This window comes from Centruroides vittatus, unplaced genomic scaffold (assembly GCF_030686945.1).
Source record: "Centruroides vittatus isolate TY-2023 unplaced genomic scaffold, ASM3068694v2 contig_744, whole genome shotgun sequence".
NCBI classification, from domain to species: domain Eukaryota; kingdom Metazoa; phylum Arthropoda; class Arachnida; order Scorpiones; family Buthidae; genus Centruroides; species Centruroides vittatus.
This window is the reverse complement of record NW_027122480.1, coordinates 178,858-201,419: the sequence shown is the minus strand read 5'-3', so window position 1 is coordinate 201,419 and position 22,562 is coordinate 178,858. Positions and strand designations below refer to the sequence as shown.

The following is a 22,562-nucleotide window of genomic DNA, read 5'->3' as shown; positions in this document are numbered from 1 at the left end:
CCATGTCCAATCACCAGGAACAAACTATTCTCCACAGCAGAGACGACCTTTCTTTAGAGGCTACGCCTCTGCCAAATTATGTAAAACAGTCTAAAATGTCCACAGGTGACAATCCCTTCACAATTAAAAATATAAGAAATCTCTCCCTTCACAAAGAAATCTTATATTTTTAATTGTGAAGGGATTGTCACCTGTGGACATTTTAGACTGTTTTACATAATTTGGCAGAGGCGTAGCCTCTAAAGAAAGGTCGTCTCTGCTGTGGAGAATAGTTTGTTCCTGGTGATTGGACATGGCGAGTAAAGAAGATATTTTTATTATCTGTTTACGTGTTTTTACGTTAATACTGTATATCATTACAGTTTGTGAGGCAAAACGTAAGAATGCGAGGACGAGTTGAATTTTCTGACGCCGAATGATGTCAATATTAGAAATTTACTTATTTTATGTCTCCTCTCACGTTCGATTTTGGTGAAACCATACTTTTAATAACTTATATGTTGTAAACTTTATAGTTAAAATTTTATATATTTTGTAGAAACGTAAGTTATGTCAAGATTGTCACTAATTGAACAGTTAGGTCATAGTTTGCTTTATACGACAAATGAATGATTCAAATATTGCTTTGTTATGGATAATTCGTTTTATCAAAACAAATACTTTTCTGTAGAAGTTATCGGATAATATTTTTTGAGATTTTTCTCTCATAAAATAATTAGTGTGCGATGATTACAACAAACAGATTCGTTTATTTATAATCCCGAAGTTCATTTCCTGTTAAAACTTTAAAATGAACTTATCATTTTTATTCTTCGAATTTCTAATTACAAGAGACTTGTGTGAAATTGTACACAAAAATTATGCTTATATATTAAATGCAATTAAAATTAAAATCATATTTTCCTTTAGACTACTTCAGCATATTTCTAAATATAGCTAATTACATATTTTTAAACTTAATGAGCATCTTCGTTGCTATCGCTATATTAATTACGTAGACCTATAATAATTTCCTTTGATTCCGCTCTCTTACATGTGTTACCTAGCTACAAATTTTAATCAATTAATTGGTGTTAATACTTAGTTTATTTAGATATGTTAAATGTTACCTATTTTATTTATTTTTTTAAATCTTTGTTTATAAAACTTTCTTATTTCTTGTTCCTATCGCAAAACAGATTAATTTACAAATATTAATAATATAAAAGCCACTTATCGCTTGTGTGTGTTTGTGAATTTGGTATAAACAAGAAAATACAATAATTATTTTAAATATTTTTTTAAATTCATGGTTTAAAAACTTTTTCCAGATATGTATCAGATATCCTGTCACTGCTGCAAGAAAGCGTTTAAAGATGTGAAAAAACTCAACAGTCATCTAAGGAGGGACAAAATTAAGAGTAGTGGCAGGTATCGTTGCCTAACATGCCAGAAAAACTTTGTACAAAAATCGGCATTAGACAACCACAGAAAGATTCATTTAAAAGTGAAGCCTCATATATGTACTAGGTGCAATAGAAGTTTTTCTGATCCTTCGACATTAAAGAAACACGAAAGGACTCATACGCGAGAGAAACCTTACAAATGCACTAGATGCAACAGAGGTTTCTCTCAGAGCGGAAATATGTTGAGACATACGAGGACGGTATGTCTTAATGTGCAAACAGGTAATTAATAATTTATTCAGCCGATTATTAACGTTTATTTAAAATTATTACGAGTCGGTATTAATATATTTTCTAAATAAAATAAGTATAAACATTCATAAATATAATTTCCGGAAGAGAAAAAAACAATACAATCGCCGTTCATTCTAAAATATCTATCTAAAATATAAATGATTATTATAATAATCATTTTATATATATTTTTAACTCTTTGTGAAAATTGTTCGTGACGAATTTTAATGTCTTAAAATATTTCTCTCATCTTTTTTCCAGTTGGCGAGAGTTAAGAGATGAAGTATTTTATCGCTCAAGGAAGAGTACTTCGACTTTACTGTGATTAATTAACGGGTATAAATTATAATCTGTACATAATTCCTACAGTGACCTCAAAAAATTGTTTTAATCATTTGATTTTTGTAAATAATATATGTATATTTTTATAAATCTAAATCTATAAATGAAAATGGTTTTGTTTGTTTGCTAAACACTCCTAGACCATTCGACCAATTTCTACGAAACTCGGCAGTTACGCTCACATACTCCAAACTTAATGTTGTTCATTCCACCATAATATATTCATTTAATTGCCATATATGAATTAATTTCCGACTACATTCATTTGCTCGTTTTACATGTAGCGCCATCTATTGGCAGAAAAGTTTAAAAAATAGTAAATATAATTCATACAAAAATGGACATAATTTAAAAAAACAAGAAAAAAAAATATTATATTTACTTAATCACCGACAATAATATATCGCGAAGTAGATACGCTATATCATTAACTTCAGGTAACGAAAGAAAGTTGCAAGATCAGTCTTTGTCATGTGATATAGATCGCTTCTGTCATATATTTTAATTGGCGGAAAGTATACAAGTAGGAGAGAATCGTATTTACTCCGTGAATAAAATTGCGCATAAAACGGCATAATGGAAGGGTGCACGCCATGCATTCTTGCTGTACAATCTCACAAAATTGTCTCTCTAATATTTAGTTTCTCATCTCAGTTTATCGGATATTTTAATAATGATGTTTTTACTTACTATTTATAAGTTTAAATATCTTTTAATTTGACAGTAAAACACATTTCTTTGCTCTCAACTATAAACTTGATTTTAACCGCCATCTTTAATTTTTTTGATCCGATTCAAACTATCCTACCAACAGCGCGAACTAGTGCCATCTGACGATCGAGTAAAATACTAACACCGCAGACTATGCAGTCTTAACAAAACTTGATAAAATATTTCTTTCGTTGCATTTTTGCATCTTTTTGTCTTTATTTTATTATCTTAAAACATGAATTATAATTGTATTTAGTAGGAAACGTGGATAGATTTAAAGGAAGGAATAATACCGATAAAACAAATCAAATGCAATAAGAGTCAGATTTTTAAAATTAAAATCCCAGGTTTTAATTTAATTTTATTAAATTGAAACAATTTTTTAAAATAAAACATTTTTTACAGTAAACACAATTGAACACAAATATATCATCAAAATGCATTATGTGAACAGTTTGATCATACAGGTCATGGATAATACAATTATTACGTATGTGAAATCTTTAATTTAGCATTTTTTCTCAGAAAACTTCCAGATGAATCATCATTTTTTGTCGTATATGGTGTAATAAGGACTTTGAAATATTTATCTGCTAATAATTTAATACAATTGTCACAAACACCTTTAATATTTGCATTCTTTAAGAAATGATTAATTAATTTTGTTTTAATTTCACATGTGCTCTGTAACAAAAATATATTAAAATTGTCCTGAAATATTTCTGAAGATAACTTTTTCACACACTCGTTTGGATACAGCATTCTGCAATTGTCATCATATTTTTACATTTCTATGTGAAAATTTCCCATGATAATCATCTATTAAAAATTGATAATACATTTTTACATTCGGTATGGATTAATTTGCTAAATGCCCATCTCATGTTTTTACAGAATCTGTAAAACGACTTGCGATCACTTTGTATCTTGTAATTAAAACAGACATACATAGCGCAAATAACACGTCTTCCGGACATTCTAATTATTGTGAGATATAAAAAGTTCAAAACTTTATGTTAATACCTAAAAACGTCTCCTTATACACGCCAGCACAAATGGAGTGTAGTTATCTCCTCGAACAGCTTGATAGCAAACGGAAGCTCGTCGCCAATTTCCGTAAACTATTTGATCCTACACAGCGCCGTAACTAGCCTTTTATGCGCCCGGTGCGAGCTTCTGTAACTATGACCCAAAACTTGGTCATTTCTGTGCCCCCACCCAGGGTCTGCGCCCTGTGCCTGGGCACCGCCCTAGTTAGAGCATTGATCCTACCCTCCTCTAAGATCAGTTTTATTGCGATCCAGTTGATCCTAGATGGCATTTGCATACGTTTATAGAGATTAAGGAACTTGTTGCTGGCTTATTTTATTACGATATGTATGAAAATAAACATGAAAAGCAAAATTTATATATGAAAATAAAGTTTGTTCTATTCTTGTCATGGAAAATACAGTTTATTAGACCTTTCAATTATTAATTTTTTTCCATAATCACAGGGAGTGTCCACTCAGTAGTTGTTACACGATCGTTTATGGCGGTCGACAACACAAATATAAGTACATTTTGATGTATGCCGATTCATTTATTTATTTTTTGATCTTCAGAACTGTCCATAAAAACTGTTTCAGATAATGCTTAAACTAATTTTAAGGAAATGTGCCAGCTTGTTCTAATGTTAAAAGAGATTTTTAAAAAAATCATATTTTATGTAGTTTCTATATATTTATTAATTATTAATAATCGCATCCTGAGTATTTTATATTTGCAATAATTACAAATGTAAAATATTCAAGATACAATGGTTGTGTTGACGTACTGTTGACGAAGAAAATTTTTGACGAACTGATCCCTAGGACAAGATGCATTGTCATCTTCGAAAATGACATCACTGCAACCAAACATATTTTGAATGGAAGGGACAAAAAAGTTTTCCAAAATGGAAACTGCATATACCTGGATATAAACAAGCAACCCTAACTAACAGTGGCGTGCCGTGACATTTGATGATAGGGAAGCTGTGTTTCTGTAAGAAGCCGACTTCCAGGGGCAATCAGTTAATTGCGCGTCAGTGATGGTCTAGGGCAGTGGTTCTTAACCTTTTTATACGCGCAGCCCACCAAATATTTTATAATTTTTTGTGACCCTCATTTTTTAAATAATAATTTATATTTGATAATTTATCTATAATAAATTGATTTTTTTATTATTGCTTTATTTTTTTATAAAATAAATGTAAATCATAACTTTATTATTTCATTTTCTATTTAAATAACATTCAAACTTCACAATTAAACATAAAAACTCATTTATTTTTAACAAAAAATAAAATAAACAATTAAAAATTCATAGAAAAAACAAAAAATATTCGAAAATAATTTAACGAGATTTCTTGTGATTTTGTAATTCCTTGAACTTTTATTCTTACGAACCCATATTTGATATAATCACGATCGTATTTTCTAATTTTAATGTTACTTAATTTTATACCTTTAGTTTAGGACTCGTGGTTTTTTTTCGTTGCGTTTTCACTGTATCATCGTCGAAACTTTTCGCTAGTATTTTCTTCAGTATATTTTCTTTTTGAAGGTCCCGGTCCGTGATTACTTACACATTAAAAAAATTTTCTAATGTTCCTTTCTGTTTTTTGCTCATTTTTGTGGGTTAATTATAAATAATTAAAACTAAACCCACAATATAAGAAAGAAATGCACTATTATTAGATCCAAAGCCGATGCTAAAACTAAACTAAAACACCCACAACTTGTCGTAAAGATTTTGCATAACTTTTGCAAAAAATATTTAAATTTTCTAACCCTACTACTAAGCCTACTATTTTTGCATAATTATTTTTAAAATTCCAAGCATTAATAGTTTCTTAGAATTACTTTGGAATAAAAGAAGTAAATACTGCGGTGTAAGTAGCATATTTGCATTTATTTCTTCTGTACTAACAAAGTTGTATATAGGAAGAAATAAAAAACGAATAAAAGAAGGACAAATAAACTAAATACGAAAACTTTATCTTTCTTATTTCACTTTTCAATACGATATTCGGTTATACATCAATTTTCTTTTTATTACATTCCGAAGGAAATTTTGCATAATTTGGCGGCCACCCGGCAAACTTCTTATGGACCCCCAGGGGGCCGCGGCCCCCTGGTAAGAATCACTGGTCTAGGGTCCATTCGTATTCATTTGTTCGATAAGCCAGTAAAAACTGTAGACTTCTCTAAAAGTATTTTTAATATCACAATTACATTCTGAATCGCTAGCCACGATATAAGGGCTAAAATTAAAGATAAATTATAAAAACTTACTCGGTAAAATAAAATTGCGATGGATATACATACCTGGTACAATATATTGTTCAATTGTATTAATATACTTTTTAAAAAATATATAATTAAAATATAGCTTTGTAAAGAAACGTACATAAAAATAACATAAAATATTCTTTAATTTTAAAACAATCCACTTAGTCAAATAGCTCGATACGAGTAGCTAATGAATGGAATCAGAGACGGTCCAGGTAGGTATGTAGTGTGTGCGTGCCAAATCCCGAAGGTGCCGATACCGATCAATGTCAAATGCCTCTTTGTCGCGTCACTAGTATATCTCAAAGGACGTCACAGGGCTGTTGTAAATTTTAAACGTTTCTCGCCATAGCTGTAAAAATCTAACTATGTTAAACTTAATAGTCATTTGTTTTCTAACTAATTCGCTTTAATACCAGGTGTACGTGGAAATCAGTTCCCCACTGTACTGAGCGAGTGATTGGTTCGGTCAAGCTTTTGTTTAAGTAAAATTCTGGCTCTTTCAACAGGGTTTTATTTATGTTCCCATTCCCCGATCTCTTAATTATTTAATTACTTCTTAAGTAGAAATAAGTCGAAACCAGTTACTTTGTACTTGAATATCTGTAGTCTTGGGAAAACATTGGAAAGACAAATTTTTATGACAACGGATACTTAGATCGTAAATTTAAGGAAAATAAATTCTAGAGCTTTTTTGTACCTTGTGCATTTCATTCATTAAATTTGGTTGTAAATGATGATGCCAAAGTAACAGTTAATTTTTTAACACTGTACAAGAATTGTACACGTTTTATCTGCATCCGCTTACAGATAGGACATACTAAATTGTAATATCACCGGTTTAACATTGAAATTCGTAAGTAATATAAGATGGGAGAGCAGAATAAACACAGAATAAATATATCAAATATTTTAATGGATTTTTTAAAACTCCTGTCAACTATACAGAACTATCATAAAAACATGCCAGTAAACTTCTATCGGTTGGGTTGTTATAAATCTAGTCTAGGGTGGGCAACCTTTTTTATAACATGGGCCAGAATAAATTTTACGTTTTTTCCGCGGGCCGTAGTAGTTAATTGACGCCTTCTTGTGACTTGTAATTTTTTAAGCCTGCAAATATGAAATAAATAAATAAAAAGATAATTACTACATTTATTTCACTTATCGTTTTCGAAAATTACAAAGAATTGGAAATTAGTTTTTTTTCCAATTTAATAATCTATTAAAGATCTCGCGGGCCAGATAAAAACTTCTCGCGAGCCGTAGCTGGCCCGCGGGCGGGGGGTTGCCCGCCGTTGATCTAGTCTGCTCATGATTCACATAATCAGGCGAGGGTGGCCGAATATCTAGCAGGCGGCTAACAGCCCACAACCGGTCCGGGATATAAAATTGGACGCTTTACGCGTGTGATGCTTCTACCAGCTAAACCGGGTGAGGTTGGTGCACTGTAAACCGCATGTGCTAATGCCTATATAATCTGGCTGATCGGAAACTGACCCGGTTTCGACATTCCTTTCGACACCGAATTATTCGAATATACAATAGCAATCTTATCGTTTTTTTCACATGTAGTATAGAAATTTGTAAAAGATACATAATGCAGTTTTAATTAAAATTAATATTTTATTATTTCAAAGTACGTTAAAATATGAAAATTTATATTTTATAAAATACAAGGGAAGGCCATTGGAAGGTGGAAGCGGCGCTTCCATCGCTTCCAATGACGGCACACCACTGCCTGTTTCTTAGACTGGTCTTTCAAACGTTGAAAAAAGGCTTTGTCTTTTTGAGCCACTGATGGGTGTTTAGTAGTTAAATGTCGTAAAAGTTTACTGGGCACCATCGAATTATTACCCAAAGTTTCTCCATTTTGGGATTGGGCATGATTCGTCTCCGCAATATATAAAGCCATAACGTACTGTACAGTACATAGCTCTCATCATATTTTCGGTTAACAAGCTTACGTTTTTTCTTCGTTGACTCTGCTTCTTGGGAATCATTAGTTTCACTTGACGAACTTGCGGTAGGTTTAAGCAATTTATATACACATACATATATACACCATTATATACACATACATGTATTAGGGTCTATTTATTTGTAATAAAAAAAGTCAATTACGTTCGCGACGACACATTCACAAACTAGCGGCTAGTTACTGGCGAAAAGCGATTTGTTTCAGTTTACAAAAGCGCGTGACAACGATGACTAAGCGGGGCGCAACGTTACAATATCTGATTGACACGCGCATGCGTGCGGCGCGCGGGTGGGCTGTGCCGCTCCTCGTGCAACGAAGCGCTTCGCTCGCATAACTCTCAGCTATGTGCAGGCATTATCTTCACAAAACTTGACATTTTTCCGCGGCACACCAACTATTGACCACGGTACACCAGTGTGCCGCGGCACGCACTTTGCGGAACACTGATTTATCTCATCAATTAAACTTATAATAATTTAACGTGCGGAAACGATGCAGATTGGCAGTTTTATTTATACAAAACATTAAATAAATTGAAATTACAGCATGAAGTCTGATTTTATCCTAGATTATCTCATTTCCGAATAATTCTTTTAAAATATAACGAGGGAAAACTTCTACTTCATATGGAAGATTTGTCGTTCGTTCCACTGTAATCCGGGCACTGTGCGTTTCCCATATACTGTAACATTAGAATGCTAAAAGTCTATCTGCTTATCAATGATCCTAAAATGAGATGATAGTAAATAACGAAATATAAAAAAAGCAGTTCGTGGTATCAAATTCTTGTGAATAATAGTCATACAGCTACAAGATTCAAAGTTGATACAACCGAACTTGCCTCTCTGGATGTCCTTTAATATAAATTCTGTAATGAACGAAAAACACGATTGATTTTTAGTCCCGATTGATAAAGTGTTAGAGGTTAATCTTTTGAAAGGTTTGAATAAAGTGTGAATCGACATGAGTCAGAAAGCAGCTGACTTGTTAGAACGATAAGTTAAACGACATGACATCAGTGACCTCATTTCGATAAGAAAAATATTTAAAATTTGTTTTCATTTGTTGTGTTGCATTATCTTCTTGCAACGATGCATTTAGATTTGTTACAATGCAAATTCTACATTAGAAAATACCAACGACTTGCCCATCGAAAACAGAATTAAGTCATTTTTTGGTAACGCGTGGAGTAACATAACTAAAGACTTGGGTTCGCTCCTCGACTGACCATACTTTCCTGCAATCCATTATGGTTTGCATTTATTAATTTTTAATCTGATCGCTTTTAAACGAGCAAAAGCAGTGGCAAGAAGGATCTATCGCCAGAATCGTAAGGACTCTTGGCATAAATATGTTTACACGATAAAATCTTCCATCAATGATCCGCCTATCCTCAGTCTATGCTGAAACATAGTAAATAATACATATAACATTGCTGAAGTGTTGGGCGAAACGTTAAGTGCCAAGCAGTTCCAATTATACGAAGCATCTCAAAATTACGAATGCAGAGCTGAACGGGTGCAGATACTCTTCCGACCTTTTACATCCGAGGAGTATAATTTTCTTTTTAGTATAACAGAAATGCATTCTGCCTTCGACACTATTCCTACAACATATTCGAGTTAGACCAGATTCGACAGCCTGATTAAGCATTTATCGTTTCCATCTCTTTTAAAGTTGCAAACCCTGTACAATTGTATATGGACTGAGCAGGGTTTCCAAACGTGTGGCAGGCCTACCAGTCACCGAGTGGATGAAACCATAAACACTACGTTAGGAAGAAGTTTGTAAAACAAAGAGGTGTACGGCAAGAGGTCCTTGCTAGAAGCTAGACCAAAAATGGTCAATTTACAATTTTTTCAAATTGCACTATAAATTCCCACTGTTGTTCGTCTGTCCGTTTTGTCTTAATCTCGAGAACGGAATTAGATAGATGAAATCCAAGACCAGATATGGAAAGCTTACGGGCAGGAGGTCCGATTGCCAATATTAAGAACTTCTGATACAAACTGGAAGTCACGTTATTTTAATTCAAAATTTTCCCCTGTAAGCAGTTAGATAAATTAAGGCATAACTGTGTTACTTACAGGAAAAGTAGTAGGTACGGGGTAAGGCATTACTAATTTGAAGTGGAGAACGCATATTTTAAATTAAATAAATTTTAAATATATATTAAAAATTGCAGCCGGGCATTGTGACGATATCACAATAAATAAATGCTCGTATTTGTAAGATTTTTCACTGATCTACAGGCATTGTGATTTTCTTTTTTAGTAATCGTCCAAAATTCTCAAGGACACTCCGGTGAAATGACAACTCCAAGTTCAAGTTCGTGCTAAGAATAAAGCTAAGTGCAATGTTCAATTGAAATCAAAACATAGGAATGTACGAGATAACTCGCATTCTAGAACAAGCCTAAGTGAAGAGCCAACAAGTGAAACATATATTCCCTGTGATGACGACGACACATTAAATCGCTCGGATGAAGAAAATTATACAGACGCAGCAAGTCTCGATATCGATTATAATTGGATGGCTCTCTTCTAAAAAAGGTTTCTGTTAAAGTAAGAACAGCACAAAGCATTTTATCCAAAGTAGTGACTGCATATTTGAGCAGAGATTCAAACTGTGAAATAATTGATGCGACTGAGTGAGACAAACAATCTTGTAACTGAGGAATTTAAGTGCTCATATTTTTAAGCAACGGTACACCTGTTTGCGTTAAAAACCTTCTGTCTAATGTTATAGAAGTTACAATTATTACTGGTTGTGCAAAGAGGAAAGATATGTTTTATCCCGAGTATTTCCATTATCTCAACAAACTTACCGTTTAGAAGTTTTAAGCGACTACAATTTCGTATTAGGGTATCTTACGTCATGATTATATACAAATCTCAAAGATAATTGCTCAAATTTACAAAAGTTTATTTACAGACTGCATACTTCGTCACGGCCAGTGGTGCATCGCCTGTTCACGGCTTGGCTTCTCAAAAAGTTTATTTATGCAAAAAAAAAAAAACAATATCGTGTATAAATTAATATAAATTTTTCAAATTCAAATTATTTCTTTTAATAAACACTTGTTTCGAAACTTAAAATTAATTTGATAATTAAATGTTATCCCTTCCATTATTATATATCCTTATTAAGTCATTCTATAAAAAATCTAAGGTTTAGGTCAGATCTATAAGCTAGCCATTGAAAAACATCAGTATTATTCTCGTCAAGCCAGACTATTGTAATGATGCCGAATGTACAGGTTAATGTGTTCCTACTTTATCCTGCTGGAAAATGAACTTTTTGTTTATCGTTTCATCTCAGAGGAAGGAAATAGTTTTAATAGATCTTGATATTTATCTGCATTTAATCGACGAGGAAATATCTCGTCGATTGTCTTGATTTGATAGGTAAAAAGCAGTGTTGTAACTAACTTTTCGTGTCCTGTGCAAGATATTTTTGGTTTCTTTTTTAGAGAAAAAATAAAAATAAAGAACAAATACAACCTAAAGGATCGGTTAATTTTTAACTAAAGTTTTAAATTTTGCTGTTGTGAGATCCCATGGATGTAAAATTTAAAATTTCAAAATAAAAATATAATACTTATAATTTTTATATTTTATTTCAGTGTGTCTTTTTTTTGTGCCCTGCGCCCATGCACCTGTTTGCACCTACTTAGTTAAGGCACTAAGTTAAAAGCAGCCCAAATCATCACCGATCCACTTCTGTGCCCGCCTTTTTTGTTTTATTGAATATTGCATAACTTTATCCTTAGCATTAAATTATGTAATAAATAATAAATGGACTTTACAAACAGAATTTCTTCCCTATAAATAGGGGCAAAGGAAACGTTGACATTAATAAATTATATTTTGCTATAAAGCTAAATAAAGTAGATTGAAAAATCAACATAACGATTTACACAGGTAAATTAACACTTAGACAACATTAAAAGCGATTTACACCAAAGTTATAATATTTTATAAAATCAAAGTTAAGAGAATTATTTTTGTTGTTTCTACTTGTAAAGTAAATCAGGGTTAGATGGTAAACACGCGTAATTACTGTATTAACTGAAAGGTAGAGCCACGCATAGATATCTGTGCAGTTTACGTGCAAGTGCTGTGAAAGCAGGTGATGGAATTGAATGGTTCTGTTTTTTAGTTGCAGAATTTTTACACGTTTACTGTAGCATGGAAAATCTTGACATCCGCGGACGAGTTTTGTTTCTTGTATACTTTAGGTGCTTGAATAATAAGTCTTATCTATAATCGGTCAAAAGTAACAGATCAGGTTCTGGTAGATGCCTTAACTATATACTCCACCAACTAACACACACTCCAAAGGATGAGATGGTGATTTAGCAGAAAATATATATTGTTTTTTCGAATCTGTTTTTCGGAATTTTTCTTGTTGTTATTTTGTTTGGTATTATGATAAAATACCAGCTCAGCAGGTTTTTAATTAAAATTAATTTTCTCACTCAGCTTCCAGAATTTACTTTTCCCATCTATTTCTGGTTTATCCTATTGTCGTCCCCTTCTTATAATAAAAAGAAATCAACGGAAACACAGCTCTTCGCTGGTCCTTCGTCATTAAGACTCAATGAATGACAATCCAGAACTTACCACGGCAGGGTGACTGAATAAGTTTCACTAACGAGTAAGTTAGAATGGAAGCAACTCAACGCTTAACTACCCACTTGTCGAGTTTCATTTGTCTTAACACTATAAAAATATTCATAATTACTCCTGAATAATTAAACTATTCGAAACTTACCGTATTTAACCTAGTTGGATGCAATAGCATAGCAACTAGTCGCAATGAAAGTCAGTAACTTATAACTAAATGAATTCTATTTATTGGAAACATTCGTGCATTTCTTTTGTTTAATAAAACAAATACACAAATACTGTCAATAAAATACAATTCAATTAAAACTCCTAACGGCCTCATCCTACATAAAAAATAATAATAAACCAGAATATTCGCAATTCATAGCGAAAACGTTAACTCGATCTTATTGCACAAGATTTGGGGAAAGGTTATCTTTGCCTCCCGTTCGTGGTATCTCTTTAAGAAACTGTGTTTTTTGTCTTCGTTTTCCGCGAGAGTTAAGGTCATGTATACCATCTCTATTAATATCGTAATATACGTGGATTGACGAGCAGAATAGCATACGGCGCGAAAGAGTCTGAATTATGTCGATTTTTTCCTGATTTTAATGCGCACCCCACGTTTATACATTAAAGTCAGACTTAATGACAATTTTACTCGTTATTAACGATTATAATTTTTTAAATAAAACTTATCCTTACCCTCAAAATTAAGCTTTTTGCCATTTCATAATAGTTATGATAAAAATATAAAAAGCCGTTTTAAATAAAATAACAGATGCCGGGAAAGTTAAGTAACTCGTTGCTGGAATTATTTATTAAACGGAGAGAATCGGTCAATATGTATCTGTTGTAAATGTGTTTTTGGCACAAATCTCGTTCTTATACTTTGTCTTCTAATATAATAATGCCAAAAAATCATTAACAGACATAGATTTATACGGTAAAACCTCGTTAAGTGGAAGTTCAAGAGGTAAAAACTCCCGAATTTAATATTAGATTTTCTCAAATTTTTCCGTGCCGGTAAATTTCCCATTATCAGGCCGTTTCTCGACAGTTTGTTCACAGAATAATTACAAAATTTTATACAATTCATGAAGCTTTTGCGTAATCAATTCTGAATTAGAACGCCGATATAAGAGAGAATGAAGTCGCGGACCTGTCAGGGTACACGGGAAAAAGTTCGAGTTAAACGTGTACATAAATTCGACTAAAGTAGATGTATTACACGGAAAACCTTATACAAAGCGCCCGAGGCTCGTTAAGAGCTTCGAGTTAATGCAGTTGTGTACAGAGAGCTTTTTAATATTTTTACTCTACGTAAAAATATTAAAAAGCTATAGGCAATATCTTAAACTTATACCGAATGCGTATATTTATAAGACATTAAGCTGATATATGACTACAAACAAATTTGATTGTCTACAGTCTGATAATTTAATTTCAAAAATCTCAAATAATAGTCAGTAAAGTAAAAGAATAGAAATTGTGAGCTTTTTCGTAGATGATGTGTAAACAACGAAGATAACAGGCAAACAATAAATAGTTTTAAACTATTAACTTTTTTCAATTGCTTAATCAACCTCCGTAGTATTTTATAGTAGCATGATGTTCTGACTTGACACAAAAAGTCTTTAAGTACTTAGCAAACAGTTCTACAAAATACAAGTGAAATGTGTTCCATTTTATAATTTTCGACTGTAAATTCACTGTGAAAGTTTAATGTAGTGGAAACATCCTAACAAAGAACGACAGAGGTCTTGTTCACAGAAAGTTAAATGAACATATGCTCCATTAAGCAAGAATATATAATTTAACTTTCGTGGTTAATGCGGTAGAAATTATAATCACATACTTTTATAACGCTGAGATATAGATATATTAAAGTTATTTACATACAAATGAGTATCTTCAGATATTAAATGAAATGAAATAAAATGACTGTGTCTAGCAATCAGTCCAGAAAATCGCTTCTAACTTCTTCCTGGAAAAAAATATCGTGCAAGAAATTGAAACAGAGTTAATTTCATATTTATTCCAAGCCATTTTTCTATTTAGGAAAACGAAAAAAGCTGATGTAAAAGCAACACTATAAAATAAATTTAAAATGTATATTTTCTGCAAAAAACTTTTTAAAAAACATGTCCATATTTACATAATTTTTAAATGAAACTCTGAGTTTGTGTTTAAATATAATATAATATTTAGAGTTTCAAAAAAATTAACTAAGCTATTTTTTCCATTATAGAAAGAAAAATCTTATTTCTAATAAAAAGTTTTTTTCTTTTTCTCAACTGTCACTGGACTTATTATTAATTTTAGCCAGTATCTACGACGGATGAATTTTCTGATATTGCTTTCTATTTTTGTAACTTTGATACTCTTGAAAAAGTAAGAAATATATCAGGTATTAATGTTAGATTTATGAGAATAAAAGGCGAAAATTATAATTAAAAGTCTTAGCGAAACAAAAGAAAACATATCTCGTCTACCAGAAAAATGTTAACAGAAACAAAATAACAAATATATTGTACAGGTTTTTAAGTGAAATTTGGAAAATAAATCTGATTTGCAAATTAACTTTTAATTTATTCCCTAGTTGCTGAAGTTTTGAAAGATCACGCAAATAGTAATCTATCGGTCACTATTGACATTTTTGACGATAAAAAATTTTACGAAAATTAGTTTTTATTACTACGGTTATATGCAATATCGAATAGGTTAAAGATTAATCTAACTAGTTTTTTCATGCCACTTACGATATTCAATTGTTTTTTCGATTTCGATGATTTAAGTGGATTATCTTGTTAACGTTGTCCAAAAATTAAAATTTAGAAAATTAAAATAAATTAATTTACGATAAATATTCGTAGAAATATTATAAAACTTTTTTGTACACTATGATTAGTTAAATAGAATTACGGAGTCTATGCTGAAGCAATTTTGATTGTTTAGACTAAAAATGGCTGTTAAGTGTGATTGGCTTACTTTCTATATATGTTACCGGCAAAACCCGATTTTACGCGAAACTAGTTTAGAATTATTATTCAAGTATATTAATGATTAAATATCAGGGGCGGACTGGTTTTAATATTTCTGTGTGGAAAAAATCATTACCGGCCCAGCCCATAAATAAAAAAAATGACTTTTTTCTATTTATATTTAAATACAGTATATTCAAATTACAACATTGACAAAAATTGCAATAAGCACAAGTCTAGAACATTAATTTTTTATTTAGAAGTTTGCTTTGTTGAGCAATAATATTAATGACATCATCAGAATCTATTTCATTTAAAATATCCTTCTCCGTCGACATTAACACGAAAGCTTCTAGATTTTCTTGCGAGATACTTGATCTTAATGAATTTTAACGTAGAAAAGTTCCGTTCACAGGACACTTGTGTTACAGACATAGATAGTAAATGTTTGTATGCTTGACCAAGTGTAGAATAAGCACCATTTAACACGTTATATCCGAATAATATATTATAACAACAAATAAGACAATTTTTGCAAGCTTTGCAGTAAGAGGATGAAATCGAATCTTTATCGTTTTCTAGTTGATCATCAGTAGAATGTTCATTTTCGTTTAATTTTATGAAAGTTTCACTGACATTTTCCTTTAAAATATTCCATGACGATTTAAAATGTTGCAATTCTGAAATAATATTGAGTTTCTTTTGGATTAAACTGTAGTAACACTTTACAGCTCTATATGAAGTGTCCAGTGAAGTCGGGTTAAAATACCAAATAGTCTTTTCAATTAGGGTTGGTCCTCGGGTTGGTTTATTTTTGCGTCTTTAGTTAAAGGATGATAGAATCGTTTACGAATGTACTGTACAGTACATACGTATACTCCCTTGGACTTCACTTAGTCTTGAAAAGGGGTCAAGCGCGTATGGACAGTCTACGAAAGTATATGTGCATTTGTACACAATTCTATCATCCCTTAAAGACGCAAAAATGAACCAACCCAAGGACCAACTCTAGTTGCGTCGAATATATGTACGAAGCGGGCTCTTGGTATTTAGTGCGATTGCAAACGACTAGATGTCAGTATTTTAAATTTTTATTTTATATAGCGTTATATTGTTTTGTAATATTATGTTCGACGCCGCAGGTTGCCCATCTACAATCAACGCCATTATGGGTGAATGGCAAACTAAAAATTAGTTAGCCGAACCTAAAAAATAGATTATTTTTAATTAAATTTTTGGAATATAGAGAAATTATTATTGAATAACATTTTTACTTATCTAAAATAAAGGAAATGATATAATTGGCCATTAAATCCGTTATGATTACAATCAACGTTTTGGTGGCTGGGTGAAAAACCAGTAACTCGTGCTTCCAAAGATTCATAGGGGTGGTGAATAGTTTCTAGCAACGTAAACAAATGACCAACTTTGTCTGTTTTGATTATTTTTCTCCTAGGATGCTTTGTTTGGGCCGAGTCGGCCAATGTAGTGTTGGACTCGGGTCGGCTGGACTAATTTAACTTCGGCCTCTGGTAGGACCGGGTAAAACGATAAAGGGCTACACATATATCTATATTACACCTAAAAATTGAAATTTATCTTACTTAACGAAAAAATAAATGAACTTTTTTTAAAAATAAAACCGAACAAAACGGTATATTATGTACATATTTAGAAAAACGGCCCAAATTGTATACGGCCCGTGTGGAATTTTCCACATTTTCCACATGGCCAGTCCGCCCCTGTTAAATATATTAATGATTAATTTCATAAAACACAAATAAGTTCATTTTTAATTTTAGTTTGATTTTAAAAGTTATTTTTATTATTTCGTTTGAATTTTTGAAAATATTTTTGAAAGTTAATTACCTGTAAAAGTGCATGGCTTAATTAAAAAAGTACAAACTGATAAGTGCTGATTAGCTTATTTTTGTTTTATTCGTTTGTACAAGTGTTCTGTCACTTTTAACCAATACCGTTTTTGGTTAATTTCACCCTAGGTATCAAATTTGGCGGCTCGTTTCCGATTCTAGCGATCAGAAGACAGGAAACAGTGGGGACGCACGTTCTAACCTAACCTAACCTATTCTAATAATTTGGTTGCTAATAATTATGGTAATTTATTAGAATAGGTTAGGTTAGGTTAGCAATCAGAAGACAGGGAACAGTGCGTCCCCACTGTTCCCTGTCTTCTGATTGCTGAAATCGGAGACGAGCCGCCACCTTCGATATCTAGGGTATCATCAACTCCGATTTCTTTATAATTAAGTAGACTATGAATAAATATTGTTCATCTAATTGATTGCCTTTTAATTTTATTTTAACCATTAATATACTTTAATAATAATCCTAAAGTAGTTTGGCCTAGGGGATGCTGTGCATGAGTAAATTTTCTTGAATAAAGCATATTATGACAAAACGCTAAAATATTTTTTGTTTTTACTCCCTTTAGTAAAATTATTATTTAGTTGCTTTTCCCTTTTATTTTTGCTTAATATGAAACAAATTGTACAAATTTATTGCGATTATCGAATACACAATAAAAAAGTAAAGTTATTTGATAAGCAATGAAATTGCATGCTCTTAATTATATTTATTTTTTCATAATTTTTTCTGGATGTATAGAATGTTGCATTTACACAAAAACTTTTTCCTAAATGCTAAATTTGTCAAAAGCAATGTTTTGCGTGACGTGACACGAATTTCCAGTGAAGAGTCACAGTAAACAGGTTCGTAACACGTGTTATCTTCAACATATTCGTGTTGGCACTCGCTTAGCTCGAGACTAATTATCCTGCAAGGATAATTAGTAGTGATGTAACGAATAGTATATTCGGCTAGGAGCGTGGCCGAATGGCCGAATATTCGGCCAAACTATTCGGCTTGATTAACGCACGTACGAAATTTGGCGCTCAAACTTTATTATGGCAAGGACCGTGCACCCTGCTCTCTATTGGCCCGCTGTCAGTACGATTTTTTCTTCCTGAAGGTCTAAATTATTTAAATTAATTAATTAAATTATAATTATTAAAGTTAATATGAGATGGAGTCTAACGTTTACCTCTAGTGCCAAATTTGTTTATAATTTATGTAATAGCCATAAATAGCCCGATATGATTCGGCAGTTGTTGGTATTTAGATGTAAGTTATAACTTATAAGTTATTTTATTTGCAATCGATCTTTGTAACTCTTTAATTAAGCACTAAAATTTTGTTTTTACTACGTATTTGTAGACTGAATAGTGCCCTAAGGATATACTTTAGTGGGGACATATGGTCTAGTTCAGTGATTCTCAACCTGGGCGATATCGCCCCCTGGGGGGCGATCGAAAACTTACAGTGGGCGATTATTTGACTATACGCTTTTGGGGGGCGATAGTCATTTTGCGTGGGCGAAATCATTTTGAATACCCGCTTGCAGTGATGGGCCGCTGCATTTTTATATTGCGTTGCGAAAGAAGCGAATAAAACATTTTGTAAAACAATATTGTTATCCTTTGGTATTTAATTGCTACAATGTATATTCAATGTTTTATATGTCTCCCTAACGGGCAAAATTAATTGGACTGTGAATACAAAGTCGCATCGTACAGTCCGGTATTGCAATCCCTAGTGCGCATGTCTTAGATTCGCTTTGCGTGTGCAACGATTTCAATCATTTGGTCGAGCAGTCAGTAATGAGTATTATTAAATTTGAATTTTAATGTGATCTGTTGTGCTCTCGCCATATATGATATTTGCATTATTTTTAAAATAAACGTATTTCATTTTGTTCCGTATATCATAGGTAAGTTAATTACTACTTATAGGAGAGAGTTGCCATATGCATACTGGTCACCTAATGCGTATTAGGTCATTTATTTCTAAACAAAGGCTTTATATTGTAAGTTCTAATTAAATCGATAAAGTAGGAACAAAAATTCCGTTACAATAATTGTTTTGTTGTGAATTATAAGAGATTGAAGAAATCAGGTGAGTTTTCTGAGCTTTCTTTATAAGATATATTTTTGTGAATAAAATGGTTTACTTACATATAAACTTATTCAAGAAGTACTATTTTCATATAGATACGCTTTAGGATACCGGTATCCGAAAGCATACTGTATGCATTGTCTTGGAAAAATGATTATATCACAAATATTTATCAATAATAATTAAAAAATTGTGGTCAATTAGCAACTTCGGTAGTTATAGATTGGTTTCAAATTATAATATTCCTATAAATTATTACTAAATAATATATAAATCGCATTTGAAATTAAGTGGTACGCATATGGCAGTTCTCCTCTACCCATTGAGTAAATAAATATTTTCAATTTTACTTATTTTTTATATATTTAAAACTGATTTTTTTAAAATTTGAATTATAGATCAACCTCTAAAAATGCCCCAGAAAAAGAAATGCCGGCAATATTCTGTTGAATATGTAAAGTTTGGTTTTATTTCTTCGCCACAAAATAGCCAACTTCCAATGTGTTTGCTGTGCAATCAGGTATTTTCTAATGAAGCAATGAAACCATCCCGGATGATTGAACATTTAAAAAGAAAACATCCCGACAAGCAGGACAAAGACATTGAATATTTCGAAAATTTAAAAACGATGATTACCAAAAGAAATAAAATAACGGATGTATTCAAAACAGCAACCACAAATATAAATAAGGGATTGGAGGTGTCATATAAGATTTCACGTATAATAGCTCAAAATGCGAAACCTCATAATATTGGAGAGAAATTATTATTACCGGTTATAAAGGAAGTTCTTACCATGACTTCAGCAGATCCAGCCAATATTTTGTCAATGATTCCATTAAGTAATGATACCATATCAAGAAGGATTAGTGAAATGGCCAATGATGTCGAAAATCAACTAACTGCGGATCTCCAAACACGAGAGTTCACTATACAGTTGGATGAGAGTAGTGTACGGGATAGTGATGCAATATTAATGGCTTATGTTAGGTACATAAAGGATTCAAAAATCATCGAAGAAATGTTATTCTGCAGACATTTAGTCACTGATACGAAAGGCACATCAATATATGAATGTTTTAAAACGTATTTTGATGAAAAACAAATTCCTTTGAAAAATATATTGGCCTGTGCAACGGATGGTGCCCCTTCGATGGTAGGACGTCATCGTGGTTTTCTAACCATGTTGAAGGAAGAAAATCCAAATATCTTTACAATTCATTGTATAATTCATAGGCAACACTTGGTTGCCAAATCCATTGGCGGGAGATTACATGAAACAATGAATTTAGTAAAATCAATAATTAACAAAATAAAAGCACACCCACTTAATGATAGATTATTTCGGCAACTTTGCCATGAAAATGATGAAGAATATGAGCGCCTATTATTGCACACGGAGGTCAGGTGGCTATCTAAAGGAAGTTGCCTCAGAAGAATGTTCAACTTATTTGATACAGTCATTAGTTATTTAGAATCAACAAATTATAATTTTCCAATGGAGATATCTGTTTTAAAGAGTGACATAGCTTATTTGGCAGATATATATGCAAAAATAAATGAATTACTTTTGAAACTGCAAGGAAACAATGTGACCATAATTAAAGTGAAAAGTTTAATTATTGGTTTTATAAATAAATTAAGTCTCTATAAAAATAACATGGGTAGAAAAGATTTTTCTTTATTTCCCTGTTTAAGTAATATAATTGTACAGGACGAAAATATTGCAGTTTATTATAAGCATTTGGAAAGCCTAATTGTAGATATGAAACTTCGGTTTAAAGATGTTGAAAATATTCATATTCCTGATTGGGTTATTAATCCATTTAGTGCTGATCCTACTAATGCTCCTTCGCACATTCAAGAAATATTAATAGATTTGCAGGCAAATGTAGAAGCGAAACATTCATTTGAACATAGTACTTTAGAAGAATTTTGGATAAAAATTAGCAGTACTAACACATTTCAGAGACTATGGATAGAAATAAGACTATTAATCATGGCATTTCCAACGTCATACCTAGTGGAAAAGGGTTTTAGTGCGGTTTCTCAAATGCTGACTAAGCAAAGAAATCGCCTCAACATTTGCCAACAAGGTGACTTAAGATTATATCTGTCAAAATTAGAACCCAATATTATTAAACTTTGTCAAGATCACCAACCTCAAGGTTCTCATTAAAATTTCATTTAGTTTATTATTTCTTTGTTATGTTAAAATTAAAACACATTACTTTATGTATCTTACTTTTTTTGTAAATTAAATTAAATTTATAACTAATAAATGTTATTCTACTATTGTTCCTTTCAAATTTCTTTGGATATATCTTACTAACGCCTAATGTAATCTACCTTATATTAGGGATTATCGTACAATTTTTATCAGTTAAAATTTATAGGGGGGCGAATTAAGAAACGGGTCTTACAAAGGGGGCGTTTGGTCCAAAAAGGTTGAGAAACTAGACTCTAGTTTCTCCCCAGTTGTGGAACAGTTCAAATATATTATTGGGGTGTTTCTATTTGTGAAATTTTGTGATATTTTGTTGCTATTATTTTTGTCAATATTTTAAAAGTTAACATGATTTCAAATGTTATCTTTTGTATATAATGAGAAATGCTCATTCTTTGCTTTATATATAAAATAAATTATATATTAGTTACTCATCTTCTAGAAATAGATAAATAATTCTTTCATTAAATACGATAAGTTTCAATAAAACTTTTCGTAAATGATTTTAAAATATCGTAAAAAATATTAAAATATACGCGAATACGAATATAACATAATTAACTAAACAATAACATTAATGCCCGATACATTCTAACCTACACGTCATCAATGCCATAAGATATCGGGCTAGGTAAAGGCTATAATATTATTTAATTACGAAATAATTTAATACTAGAGTTAGATGCTGTTTCTTACTAACCTTAATAATGATAATTTAATGTTCAGCATTAATAAAAGTTAC

General features: G+C 31.7%; 1 protein-coding gene across 1 annotated transcript; it reads left to right on the top strand.

Moving 5' to 3' along the window:
• The first annotated feature begins 1,312 nt into the window (after nucleotides 1–1,312).
• LOC136981129 (SCAN domain-containing protein 3-like) lies at nucleotides 1,313–21,772 on the top strand. Its single transcript, XM_067277401.1, has 2 exons — nucleotides 1,313–1,667; nucleotides 19,992–21,772. Exons 1-2 carry the CDS (start codon nucleotides 1,313–1,315, stop codon nucleotides 21,770–21,772), a joined length of 2,136 nt encoding a protein of 711 aa, XP_067133502.1.
• Nucleotides 21,773–22,562: the final 790 nt, after the last annotated feature.